Source organism: Camelina sativa, chromosome 3 (genome assembly GCF_000633955.1).
Source record: "Camelina sativa cultivar DH55 chromosome 3, Cs, whole genome shotgun sequence".
Classification (NCBI taxonomy): Eukaryota; Viridiplantae; Streptophyta; class Magnoliopsida; order Brassicales; family Brassicaceae; genus Camelina; species Camelina sativa.
Window position 1 is genome coordinate 8533067 of NC_025687.1, and position 14345 is coordinate 8547411.

General features: G+C 34.4%; 1 protein-coding gene and 1 pseudogene across 1 annotated transcript; one reads left to right on the forward strand and one right to left on the reverse strand.

The window, feature by feature from the left end:
• Positions 301-5139, forward strand: LOC104775998 (annotated as a pseudogene).
• Positions 6775-7722, reverse strand: LOC104776000 (mini zinc finger protein 3-like). The gene has a single exon (XM_010499986.2). It carries the CDS (start codon positions 7336-7338, stop codon positions 7081-7083), a length of 258 nt encoding a protein of 85 aa, XP_010498288.1. The 5' UTR covers positions 7339-7722; the 3' UTR covers positions 6775-7080.

The window sequence follows — 14345 nt, forward strand, 5'->3', positions numbered from 1 at the left end:
TTTTTTTTTTTTTTTTTTTTAAATGTACAATTGTGAGGCATAGAGGCCCTAACCGATCCACTGGGCTTCACAACCACAATCTTTTTGTTGTTGTATTAAGACAAGGCCTCAAATTTGTTTGGAGATCTGGGTATATTCGTCTTTTAAAAAATTAAGACATCACAAAAAGCGACGTGTCGTGTTGTGGATGGTAGTGATAACAGAACACAAAGGGAGAACATGACGAGATTGCCCTTACGCGTTTACTATATAAATCCACTAATTTTGTCATCAAACATTCGAAAACCCAAATTCAAAGTCTCTTTGTGTTCTCTCTACGAAATCGTTGATTTCTTGTTACTGTTACAATGGATTGCATAACGAAGGTTGATAGATCTGATCTGCTTTCGCAGCCTTTTCTCCGGAAGCTCCGTTTATGGCAACCGGAACCATGTCCGGAGCAGTAGATCTGTCGTTTAGTTCATCCGCCAATCTGGAGATCTTCGAACTTGATTTTAGGTCCAACGATCGTGATCTGAAACTAGTTGGTCACTGCTCGAGCTCTGAGAGGTTTACTCGACTAGCTTGGGGAAGTTATGGTCTCATAGCCGGTGGACTCGTCGATGGAAATATCGGTTTATAAAATCCGAATCGGTGATTCTTTTTTTTTTTCTTATCCCTAAATTTTAACTTTGTTTATTAGCCTTGCTTAAATTGATACTGATTATGATAAGTATATTAATGATGTATCTGTTGATTTAGTTCTGAGTCTGGTGAAATTGAGCATTTTAGACATCTTTCATAACACCAAGGACATGTGAGTTTGTTGTATCTCTTTTTTTTATTCTCTCAGAAATTCATGTTATTATCTTTTTTCTTAATTCCAAGACATGTGTACATTTGTCTTGTAATTAGGTTCGTGGTCTTGAATTTAATGTCAAGTCCCCAAATCAACTTGCTTCCGGGGCTGATGATGGTACAGTTTGCGTTTGGGATTTAGCAAACCCTTCAGAGCCTTCCCATTATCTAAAGGTACGCAACCATACATATAGCTCAGGTTCTTGCTCTATCTTATCATAAGCATTGCATGCTAATAGGCTCATGATCCACTGCACTTTTTGTGTGTGTGTTGATATTGAAAAGGGTCCTGGTTCTTCAGTGCAAGAGGAAATCTCTTCGGTATCGTGGAACAGAGAGTTTCAACATGTTTTAGCATCTACTTCATATAACGGGACTACTGGTGAGAATATTAAAGTTTTCATAATTTATCTTTCCTTGTATGATAGGTTGATGCTAAAAAACTGATCTTTTGTTTTTCCTTAGTGATATGGGATGTGAATAACAAGAAGGTTATAACAGAGTAAGTATTTTATATATCTTGGTTTATTTCGAATTTGATATCTCTCAGAAGCCCTTTGTGATCTCTTATATGATATGTCCATTATCCAATCAACAGCTTCAAAAACTCCGGATCAGTGGACAGATTTACAGGTCCAAATCGATGCTCCGTTTTGCAGTGGGACCCTGATAATTTTAATCAGATCATTGTTGCATCAGATGAAGACAGTTCAACAAATGTTAAGGTAATCATTTGTTTGTTCAAGTTAAATCAAAATTTTAGCTATTAGATTTGTATCTAAAGATGTTTCCTATCAGCTTTTGGACATAAGGTATCTACAGTCACCTGTTCGCACTTTTGTTGGCCATCAAAGAGGTATATCCAATCTCCTTTACCCTAGAATTGTTGTTATCATTACTGTTGGAACATAGTGGTGATACTTGTTATATAACAGGTGTGATTGCAATGGAGTGGTGTCCAAGTGACAGTTCGTATCTGCTTACTTGTGCGAAAGACAACCGAACTATTTGCTGGAACACAAAAACAGGACAGGTGAAGACACAACCGAACTATTTGCAGCATACGCTACTTAGCTACCTACTTTATCTTAATTAATTGTATCTTTTGTTCATTTATGTCAGATTGTGGCTGAGTTACCTATTGGTAGCAATTGCAATTTTGATGTCCATTGGTATCCAAAGATACCTGGAGTTATATCAGCTTCTTCAGTTGATGGGAAAATTGGCATCTATAACCTTGAGGTATCTCTTTCCAATTTTGCTTTGGTGTTTGAAATTTATCAATCTGAATAATATATATATATATATATGACCTATACAAATACTTATCCTATGAATCCATGGTTATTATAACACTACACCTTATGTGTCCTAATTATATAATGAAAATAAACTTATGACAGTATGTATCAATTCATCCTTAGATAACTAAACAGAAACTCATAAGTTTCCGTTATGTTTCAATACATTGTTTATGCAGTTCCGAGGAGGAGAAGGAAACATGGGGCTTGCTAAAAATCATGCTTGGCGAGGATGGAACTGCAAAGTCCAAGTTGCGTACCCATGTAGGCTTTAGTTCATCGTCTGAGGAAACGGATAAAATTGTTAGTGAGCCTCATGCTACATCTTCTTCTGAAAACGTAGAACAAACTCAACAACAAATGTCAGAAGAAGAAGAAGAAGGAATCTCTGATCCAACAGTTGATGATGCCATCCAACGTTCATTAAGTGTGGGAGATTACAAGAAAGCAGTTTCTCAGTGTTTATCTGCAAATAAGATGGCTGATGCTTTAGTTATTGCTCATGTTGGTGGTACAACATTGTGGGAGAGTACACGTGATACGTATCTGAAGATGAGCATTGCACCTTACATGAAGGTATTATATATATTTAGACGATGCTTTCAACTTTACTTGATATATTGGAAAGTGCCATCTTATATTTTTGTTCGTTTGCCAAAATGGTACAACTACTATGTTTATCTGTGTCAGGTTGTTTCTGCAATGATGAACAATGATCTAATGACCCTTGTGGATACAAGACCACCTAAATCTTGGAAAGAAACTCTTGCTCTTATCTGCACTGTAAGATATTTTCTATTGTCATATCGCTATTAAAATGTTTGCTCCCAGAAGTTTTGATGTCACTAACTACTTCTAATGGATGTTTTGTTTTTTTTTTCTTTCTATTTTGATAAACAGTTTGCAGAAGGAGAAGAATGGACAAGCCTCTGTGATGCTCTAGCCTCAAATTTGATTGCTACTGGTTTTACTTTGGCTGCAACTCTGTGTTACATTTGTTCAGGCAATGTCAATAAAACAGTAGACATTTGGTCAAGGTGCCTTGAAAACGAAAGTGCTGGAAAATCTTATGCTGAGCGTGTTCAGGTTCGGATTGAATTATGGACTTCTCTGCTCAAACCTATTTTTGTTATTTGTATTGAATTGAAATAGGATCTTATGGAGAAAACGCTTGTCTTAACTTTGGCAACTGGAAACAGGAGATTCAGCACGTCTCTACGCAGTCTCTTTGAGAGTTATGCTGAGATTTTGGCTAGTCAAGGACTTCTTGCAACCGCGATAAAATTCTTGAAATTTCTTGACTCTGGTGATTTCTCATCCGACCTTTCAATCTTGCGGAATCGGATTGCTCTGTATGCAGAACCTGGTCTGTATTCAGCTACACATTGTGATTAATATGCTTTAGAAGAGACTTGTCATTATGAAATTAGCTAAAGTGTTTGATATTGTTTCTTGCAGAAATTAGTAACCCGTCTGCATTAGAAAACACTCAGGCGCCTGAATTCTCCAAGCCATATCAAAAGGTCTTCTGTTTGACTTGGAACAAAACATACTTTGCTATCTACTTGGTTTTTGCTTATATTTATCACTTTCATGGTCCAAACCTTAATTACTATGTTTTTTTTCCTGCAGAATTCTTCTCTTCCAGCTCCAATAAGCAATGCTCATCAGCCATCAAGAACTACTTTTGTCCCATTGAATCCCCCTCAAGAACTAAAGAACGCGGACCAATATCAGCAGCATACCATGGATTCTTATTATTTTCCTGCAGAAATTACTAAACCTTCTGCATCAGAAAACACTCAGCCTGAAATCTCCAAGCCATATCAAAAGGTCTTTTGTTTGACTTGAAACAAAACATACTTTGCTATCTCCTATCACTTTCATGGACCAAGCCTTAATTACTATGGTTTTTTTTTCCTGCAGAAATATTTTCCTCCAGCTACAATAAGCAATGCTCAGCCATCAAGAACTACTTTTGTTCCTTTGAATCCTCCTCGAGAACTAAACAACGCGGACCAATATCAGCAGCATACCATGGATTTTTCTTATTTTTCTGTATGTGATTCACTTCCATCTCCATTTTCTTTCGTTTATTTGTCTCCACATGTTAGCTTTTGACTAACCGTAAGACCTCTGTCTCCAGCGATCCACGAACCCAACATACAATGTTCCACCTGTTCCTGCCTCATATCAACCCATTCCTTCACAAGTTGGTCCATATCTCAACTCTCAGATTCCACAAACTGTTGTTCCACCAATGAGACCTATGACCCCAACACAGCAGGTAGCAGCTGAACCAGCACCTGTAGTAGCTCCACCACCACCACCAACCGTTGAGACCGCAGATACTTCCAATGTACCAGGTACATACATTGCAAAACGTTAATCATTGGATGTGGTTTATTTATTTCTACAAAAGTGTTACTAAAATCAGAATTGTTTTCTTCATGATATTATTATGATACGATCCAGCCCACCAGAAGCCTATTGTGGCTACATTGACAAGGCTGTTTAAAGAGATATATGAAGCATCAGGAGGTAATTCACGAGCTAATCCTACCAAGAAGCGTGAGATAGAAGATCACTCAAGGAAATTAGGAACTCTGTTTGTGAAACTAAATAATGGGGACATCTCAAAGAACGCTGCTGAAATACTCACTCATCTCTGTCAAGCTTTAGACAAACATGATTTTGGTGCAGCTTTACAAATACAGGTAGTGTACTGTGAATCTTTGGTAATCTTGCATTCTGTCGTATTTATAAGTGTTGGATCAATAAGAGTTTGGTTTGTTATTTGTTGTTTTTGTTGAACAGGGGTGTATGACAAACACCGAATGGGATGAGTGCAACTTTTTTCTTCCAACACTAAAGCGAATGATCAAGGGAAGACAAAATGTGCAGTGAAATGGTGATATTATCTGTCCGGGGTATAAACTTAGTAGTAGCTAGCCAGTAGTTTATGTACTTAGTGCTTTGACCTTGCGAGAAATAAACTTATAACCAAATCTGTTATAAAATTAATCATTAATTCTATTTACATAGAGATCTCTCTCGTTTTTTTCTCTCCGATTTTGGATCCTCGAGACAATCAGCATTTGCTTTAGAAAACTTTAGAGCCAAGCAAGCAACGTAGGAAGCCTGAGTTCATGAGACAAAGGTTGGCGTGGGTTCGAATACAGTTCTTGAACGTTTCGTTATGCAGAAGGTTCAATATGCCCCAACTCTGTTTTTAGTTATTGGCCTACTTTAGTTACTAACATACATATATGGTAAAATAAATGTCCAGAGAATCACGAAATCACAATGTGTATGCTCCAAAGGCATATTAAAATTTTAAATTACTGTAATAAAAAGACTACAGTGGTCTTTTCCAACAAATTCGAGTGGCCACTTAGCTGAGAGCAAAAGTAGCGAATATGTTTTTGGTGGTATTGTATTGCTTTGTGATATGTATTATTTAATGGCTTCAAACGAGCGAATTGAAAAACATGAACCTAAACGATTTGATAACATGATTTGAAATGTGGGCCGTCGTGTTTGAAATTACTTTTAACATAAACATAACAAACAAAAAAAACCTTCATCATGATCTTTTCTTGCAACAGAAAAAGAATGATAATGACTAAGAGCGTCTGTTAATTATATAGGTAAGTGATGCATTTGACACATGACCTAAGGCTTTATTAATTTTTTTAATATGTTTATGAACTCGATTTATAATATTTTTAGTATAAACATTGTAAACGATCTCCAAATAGTTTGACAGAGAATGACATTAAGTTTAAGTTCAATGGATAAGTATTATATAATTTTACTTGAATCTTTATTTTTAAAAAATATTTTAATCGGAATCTTTTGTATGTATCAGTATAGTGGTGGGCGAATATTCAAGAGAAAGAGACAACGGGAAAGAACATATGATTCGGTACATGTATACTAATTCATTTTTTTTAGAATTTTACGTGATCAAAGCTATCTAATATCCTAATTTTTAATGTAACGTTAGTAAAACAAAAGAAAACTAAAAGCTTAAACATCAACAAGAAAACAACTCTCGATCGTATCTAGCTAAAAAAGTTCAATAGAGTAAAAGTATAAGACCAAACCTTTAAGTTGCTTATTCTTTAATTATCAATTTATAAAGTCTGTATATCCCCGTTTTCTGTTGCTGTCATTGACCATAGGCTTCGTACTGTACATGTGCGATATAGATATACATCCAAATATATTAATTCTTAAGAATAAGTGAATAACCATTGAAAGAGATAGCCAGTGCTCCTAAGGATTCATCTCTTTCAACGCAAGAGTGCTCTTAAGGATTCCTCTCCTTCAGATAAGAAATATTTATTATGTACATGCATACATATATATCCTTCTTAATATATTAGCATACAATACAATGATACAAATATAGACTATAATATTCAAAATGTGATAATTATAATTAGTTCACGTTTTGGGAAGGTTAATGGTTTACTTTACGTACGTCTTCAGAATCCGTCCCCAAAATTATCTACGGCTCGATGTATTCTAAAATAGACTACTTAACTTCTTTAACATTATCTTTAACATGTTTTCAGTTATTAGAAACAAAATCAAGATCCGAAAGAAAAAAAGAAAAAAAAAACGCAAATGGTTTCGAATATGTATTCTTAAATTAGATAAATGTAGGCACACATCTAACTGAAGTATATAAACACTCAATCACATCAAGATTTGACGAATCAATAATCATATAGATCGGCGTTAATGTAAGTATTTGAATATACATCGATAACCATATACATACATGAATACAAACTCTAATATAAATCAATATATCAAATACAGGCAGATTCCTTTTTCTTTGCTTTTTTTTTTTTTTTAATTAAAAATAATCAATACCTCTCTTGGTTTTTCTTTCTTCTTTTTTGCTATCTTCGTTAATTAGTTGCTTGCATTAAGTCGGAGGAGAATACTCACAAACAACCTCCGTCTCAACCTCTCTCCGGTGAAAATTCCGGTGACAGCCACAAGCAGCACACGTCAAAGCATCACCACCGCCGCTTGCCATAAACTCCCGGCAACCGTCAACTGCGTAACCGCCGATATTAGCTGCGTGATTCTTCTGGCACTCAACGTAACGGATGTTGCTTGAAGAAGAGGTCGTAGTGTAAGAGCTTTTTCTCTGTTTAACCACCACTTGCCTCTTCTTCATCTTCCTTGGAAACTGATCTCCCACAAAACCCTAAGATTCTTTTTTTTTTGTTTTCCTCTAGGTGACCTTTTTTTGTGGGAGAAATGATCAAAGACTCTTTTAATTTGGATACGAAGTAAAAGGGTACTTGCAGATGCCTTTGTATCCCTTGTCATATAAATAGGGTTGTTGAGTGTTGACTATATCTCTGCACTGTCGACGGATTTGCCGAAGCATTTGAAAAAGTTGCAAAAAACAAAAGTCATTGTGAAGTGAATTTTATCTATATTTGGTAAAGACAAAGACTTCGGAATAATAAGATAAGGGTAAAAATAGGTTTCGTAAGAAGTACAACAATATAACAAATGATGCAGAATATATAAGATTACCAGTGATCTAGATATCTACTATATGTAAACCATTTCTTTTGAAGGTTCGAATGGAGTGAGATATTTTTGAAATCTTTGAAGATTTTGAAATTGAATTTTGAATAGTATACTCTTATCTCAATGATAAAATTTGATATACGAGTAAAATCTACGTTTTAATATAAGAGTAGTATATAAATTAGAATTCAATTTTTTTTGAAAACATAAAAATCAGAAATCAGCCTTATTTGTACCGTTGTTTTCACGTGCAATTGCTTAGCTTAAATCATTTAGTTCATTGGAGAAATAATTTATTAGAAAACCATTTTAAATGGTAGCCACTAGTATAGCTCATGAAATAAATAAAATAATGGAACAAACAAAATAAATGCGTATCCGAGTCACTCCAAGGGACATGCTCCCACAAGCAATAGACATTGACAGATCTGTTGGAGTATAATCGCATTATCAATCGCATTATTTTATTATTATAATGAACTTCTATCAAACATAGTTTATCAAAAAAAATAAACTTCTATCAAATATCTATAAAAAAAAGGGAAAAAAAAATCAGTAGATAAAAGTTTTGTTTTGTGGTTAAAGTTCGGATTTCAATTCGATCTAGTTTTAGTATTTAAATGACTTATAATAATAGCTAGTATGATTTGGGGGTTGTTTCAGAGATACTTGAGTTTCTTTTTTTTTTACTTTCAAAAACACACCCTAATTAAAAAAACAAGAAAAAAGGGAAACGCATGCCCTCTAATTTATATGATTTGATTTGTTTATTTGCTAATGTAATATCTTACAAACATTGTCATTACGTAATACAAGAATATGAGAACTGATGTGCTTGTTACACATATATTAGTTGTTTTTGTTTTTTTGACATCATCTGATCACTCTCACGTACATGCACGTTTATATGTTAGTTTAGCGTTTTACTGTTTCGAAAAAATATAAATTTTGTCAAAAATAAAAGTAAGATTATCTGTTTTCAGAACTACGATTTTTTTTTTTTTTACCTAAATCGCTTGGATTGACAGATTCTCATTATATTTTTCTTTTTTTTGAATTCCGGCTAATTCACATGAAAATTATCCCAGTTGAACACGTATATATAAGTATATAACGTATTAACGTCGTAAAATCAACAAATGTGGATCCCAGTTGTTACACAAAAGATAATACGTCAATGCCCCATGCGATTTGATTATAAATTGCTTATGCCCTAAAAATGATCAAAACTAGAATTTTGTTTTCTGTATATAAATTATGAACTTGTAGAGTGCATTGAGTCAACGACAGTGCTTAATAATTTAAGAATTTTGGCATTATGAAGATTCTACGGTTTGGTATTTTTCTATGAAATGTATGATCAGTGTAACAAATCAAATCTCTAAAGAAAGAAAAAAAAAAATCCAATTTGGAGATAGATATGAAAAATATAAAGTCATGGACTCATGCATTATACAAACAAAAAGAATATGAGACTCATTAACAAGTTCTGATGTCGACTTTTACTAATCATTGTATTATGTCAAAGTATATTTTTGGTTAAATCAAAATGGTTTCAACTTAATTCCAATTTTTTATTATTATATAGTATTATATATATATATATATATATACTTGTAAACATAATGATTTAATTGAAAAATAAAATATGCATGCTTGGATGTTTGTTTTATTAGAAAATTAAAAGCCGAAAATCACGGGAGAGTGTCAAGATGTTTGTTTCATCAAGTAGAAAATTAAGACACGGTGAGTTCTTCCTGTTCAATCTCTTGACTAGATCTATATATTTGACATCTCCAATAACTACGTAGTTTTTTTTTTTTTTACAGAACATGAACATATATAGTGTATTAGTGTTAACTTATATAGATGCATTACACTGCAAAATGATGATCAAAACATTAAACATACTAAAATTAAGCATTCACGTTATAGCAAAATATAGTCGTTACAAAAATAGTATACTACTAAAGTAGTTAAGACCGCATTTATTACATTTTGGAATAGAGAGATGGGATGTTCTTCAATATTTGTGTGTAAAGACTCTTTGTTTCTCACCAACCGTGCCCTACTCGTGAAGTTGCCAACCCAAAATCTTACAACCCCAAATCATTTGAAATTTATTATATACTCCACACTCATTATATGTTGGATTCAAACTCAGTTGCTGATAAACACATCATCACTAATACGTACCAACAAATTAGAAACATAGCACTAATTAATAAAATATCAGTTTGAGTTAAGTTTAAACAAAAAGTGTGTGGTAACTGCGTCAGACTCAGGCAGAGATACAAAAACAAAGTAAGGAACCAACACGAGAAAAGGGCCCAAAATGATTCCCAAACTATTACTTACATAAACAACTATAGTTGGAAGGGGTTGAATCTACTCCACTTTTTTTCCAACAACTTAACTTCTTTTTAAGTAGCAGTTAATTTGGCAATCATTTTGGTCGTACTGTTTTTAAAACTTCATAATTAAACAAATAGTTTTGATAATATATATGGCATGCTAAATTTTCTGATCATGTTCTCAGTTTCATTCAAACTATGATGGAAATGGTGAAAATAATTTGAGAGGAAGGTAACCAACATTTATGCTAGAATAATTAATTTACTCATGAACATTAAGACTCGCAGCATAAATGTTTAGCCATTATCATCTTAGCATCCATATCTAACCGACATAGTTTGTATATTACTTATCATCAACAAAAGAAATTTTATGTCAACAATATATGATAATTGTGATAAACTGACAATCGTCTAGTATAAGTATTGTTTTAGAAATAAATTTTGAAAATGTAGCAAATCTCTATGACAAACGTACAGATTTCTCATCTGATTTAAACATGAACAAAAAAACAATCTACTCCTACAAATTACTTAATGGGCTTATTTGAAATAAAAAGCCCAGCTTATTTGACGACTTTTCTTGGTTGGCTTTCTGAGTTGTCTGTATTTGGGCTCAAGAACCAAAACTCTTGAAGATTGTTTTTTTTTTCTCGGAAGTCTTCATTAGTTTTTTTTTTTTCAAACAAACCCCATTTCATTAAGCTAGTGACAAGAAGTCACCTCTAAAATGAGTCTTTACAACCGTCAATACACTTACATGAGAAAATATCAAAGCAAATATGAATAGGTTCCTAGCAAACCACATCATCCCAACATAACAATAAAGATACAAACATAAAGTACGACAACATAAACTAATACTAAGAAGATAGAAGGGCATACAAGCCAGATAGATAGGGTGAACCACAAAGCGGATAGTCCACATGAGATGGCGAAAGGCTGTCCAAGAACGAATCACCGGTCGCAAAACGACAAATTGCCACAATGGAATGCAAAGATTCCGACGGGTTTTTAAAAACCTAACTCGCACTAATGACGAATCATTAGCTCCCTGGAAAGGGAGACAGCATGTAGGGTGGGAATGAATTCTCAAGAGTCGAGTGCCCGATAAAAGGTCCAAGATGCAACCACCTTGCCGCACCATGTTGAAAGATCTATACCAAGTGGATAGCGAAGAGCGGGAGTCAAGAAGAAACTGCGTAGTCAAGAGTAGAGATGAAGGAAGGGCAAGAGAGCCAACAACAACAACCAAATCTTGAAAAAAAATATCTCCTAATAAGAGGAAATTTTATTGAAGGACTCTCGTTAAATGAGGAAATTGAAGTACTTTTATAGCGTGTGTTGCTCCACCAGTGCTCTATCCTACTTGAAATTGTTTGTTTTATTATCCCCAATAACAAGCAAACTAAACACTGGCCTAAAAACCAGGAAATGCCCATATACAAAAGAAATCTTAATGGACTCATCAGGTCCAATAACATGAAATATTTTCTCTGGCCCAAAGACCAGGATAATTGATTCTGACCCACTTCGATTAGTTTCTCCGCCGTTTCTCGCCTATCATTGGTATCACAACTCAAGCTGCAGCGGTTAACCGGAGAGGCAACCAAGAGCATCGGAGCAACTTTCCGGTCTGGTGGGACAAACCTCATCTGCGGGATTAACGGAAGTTTCATCACCATTAAAGTCTTTGCATAAGAGTCGAGCATGTGTCTCGGCGGCGGAAACCCGATACACCGGAGTGATGGAATGACATGGGGAAAGGTTCTCTCATCGGTAAGACCATCACTAGAAAATTCATCTGAGCAGGGCCTTATGTCAACCATACGACTTTTAGTAACAAATCTGGAAGCTCTCGAGAGAGATCTCGATCTGGCGAGAACATCGGTACAGAAAAAAATCACAAGATTTCACAGCGAGTGAGAGAGAATGTATGAGCTTCACAACGAGTGAGAGAGAATGAATGAGATTCTCATCGGGAAAGCACAGACAACAAAGACAACCCATCTCGACTTATGACTAGCATAGCCGGAACAAGCAAAGACGGAAAAAAAATGAGCAGATTTGGTGACTCCAATATGGGGGAGACGACCGAGGGCACAACTAACTGCATCGGAGACATGAGATTGTGCTCAAATAGGAACTTCATAAGGTCATCACAACAAGTGAGAGATTGGAAAGATTCTCGCCGGAAACATTTGTCTTCATATCAAAAGGACTATGCCTGAAAAGGGGGAGACAAACGATGGAAGAGCAACGGCGGAGCTGTTAGCGGTGATGAACTTCAATGACTCTCTGGGGCTTAATGTTTATACTGATAAAGTGATAATAATCTGATTTATCAGAACAGATTCAATCCGAAAGAGAGAGAATCACACAAATAAAGTCTTGTATATTCATATGATAATGCATCAAATCAAACGAATATATAACGCAAGACATGTTTCAAAAGAACAATGTATATAAATATAATATAACTTAAACACATGAAGGATTAAGATTTGAGAGACACAAAAAATTAACCTTTCCTTTTTATAAAACATGATTACTGAAAGAAAATAGAAGTACTGAGACTGCAGAAACAGAGTATAGCCTTAACTTATACTTTTAGAAAAAAAAAAAATAATATGTCAGCATTTGTTGTATTTGTTGTGTATAGGATCAGAACCTCTTCCAATCATTCTCTTCACAGACTGATTAAGATCAGACATAACCATCGGGGAAGGCGCCAAGCCTCGCTTAGTATCTATATTTTCTTCCTTTGATGACGAGGAGGAGGACTCATCAGACTCTTCAAGAATACGCAAAGGATGAACAAACTCAAGTTGCAGCGTCATTCCTCTGTCCCATATTCTTAGACCCGAAACCTTATCCGTTTGAAGTACCGAAAACGCGATGACAAGAAGAAGAATCATTCCTATATGACGAACTGAAAAACCCATTTTGAAGACGTAAATGTGTTAGATACTAGCAGCTACAATATTGTGTTTCTGAAAGTACAACTTGAGAGATTATATAAATGGAAAAAGGTTAAAGAAGAAGAGAGAATTTTGTGTGTCTCTCTCTCTCTTTCCCTTTGGAGTGGAGAGAAGATTGGTAAGAAGGAAGCATATATAAAGGCTGGTTTTAGAAGAACTCTATTCTGACAAGTTTGAACCAAATAAAGGTTTACACTTGGAACTCTGTTCTTGGGAAGCTAAGCATATATATCTCTCTCTCTCTGTCTCTCTCTCTCTTTCTTTATCTTTGCTCCTTTTTTTTTTTTTGAAGTTCCTTGCCTTTTCTATTTTAACATACACAACTACATATATGTGAATGTGTTCTGTTTATTGGATAAGGTGAATGGTGTGATAAGTACATGGAAATATAGTTTAGTAGGTGCAATCTTGTGTTGCTTTTTGGGCATTGCTCTTCACACAATGTCCCTATCAAATGGAATCACCAAAGAATATTGAGATATCTTTTGAACATTCCCTATTATCCGACATGGACAGCCTTTTACCTTTATATATAAATATGCATGTGAATTTAATTTCTCTTACAGAAAAATTGGGGGCATCATAGTTAATATAGGAGGAAAATTGATTAATTTACAAAAACAAAAATGGTGTCAACAATCAACATACAGTATAATGGGGGATTTATCTAAATACAGCAACAAGTTAATAATAAGATGTAATTATGGTAAGATAAGCAAAACAAAGTCCATGAATTTATAGGGAGAAGAAGATTTGGCTTGACGAAAAATGCTATCAAAGAAGAAGCAAGAAGGCTTTCCTGTAAATGGAGAAAAAAGTGTTTATTCAGAAAGAATAAATTGAAAATGATGAAAACGAATAAAAAAAAATTGAAGGGGAAGCTGGTACGAAAGCTTGTAATTCCAAGCTCTTTTCTCCATGCAATAAAATTCAGTCTTGCTTTGCTTCTTTGAGCTCAATGTAATATCCCTTTATGCTTTTCTTTTTGTTTTTCCCTTTAATTACTTATCACTTCCCTCCCTAATCATTCATTCAAACTTAAAAGACGATTGCTTCGTTCAACTTGTTAAAGAGGCTTAACTTCATGTGTAAGTTTTTTTTCATAAAAATATTGAGGATCTCCATCACAACATATGACTCATGTGATATGAGTAACTTGATGATCATTATACATCCCAAAAAAATTTGAAGTTTTTTTATTTCAGATTTAAAGGTAATAGAAGTAAAATGTAGGATGACTAAAACGGAAAATGAAGATACCACCAAAAAAAAATCTATGATTTACATTCTCAACTCCATGACACGAA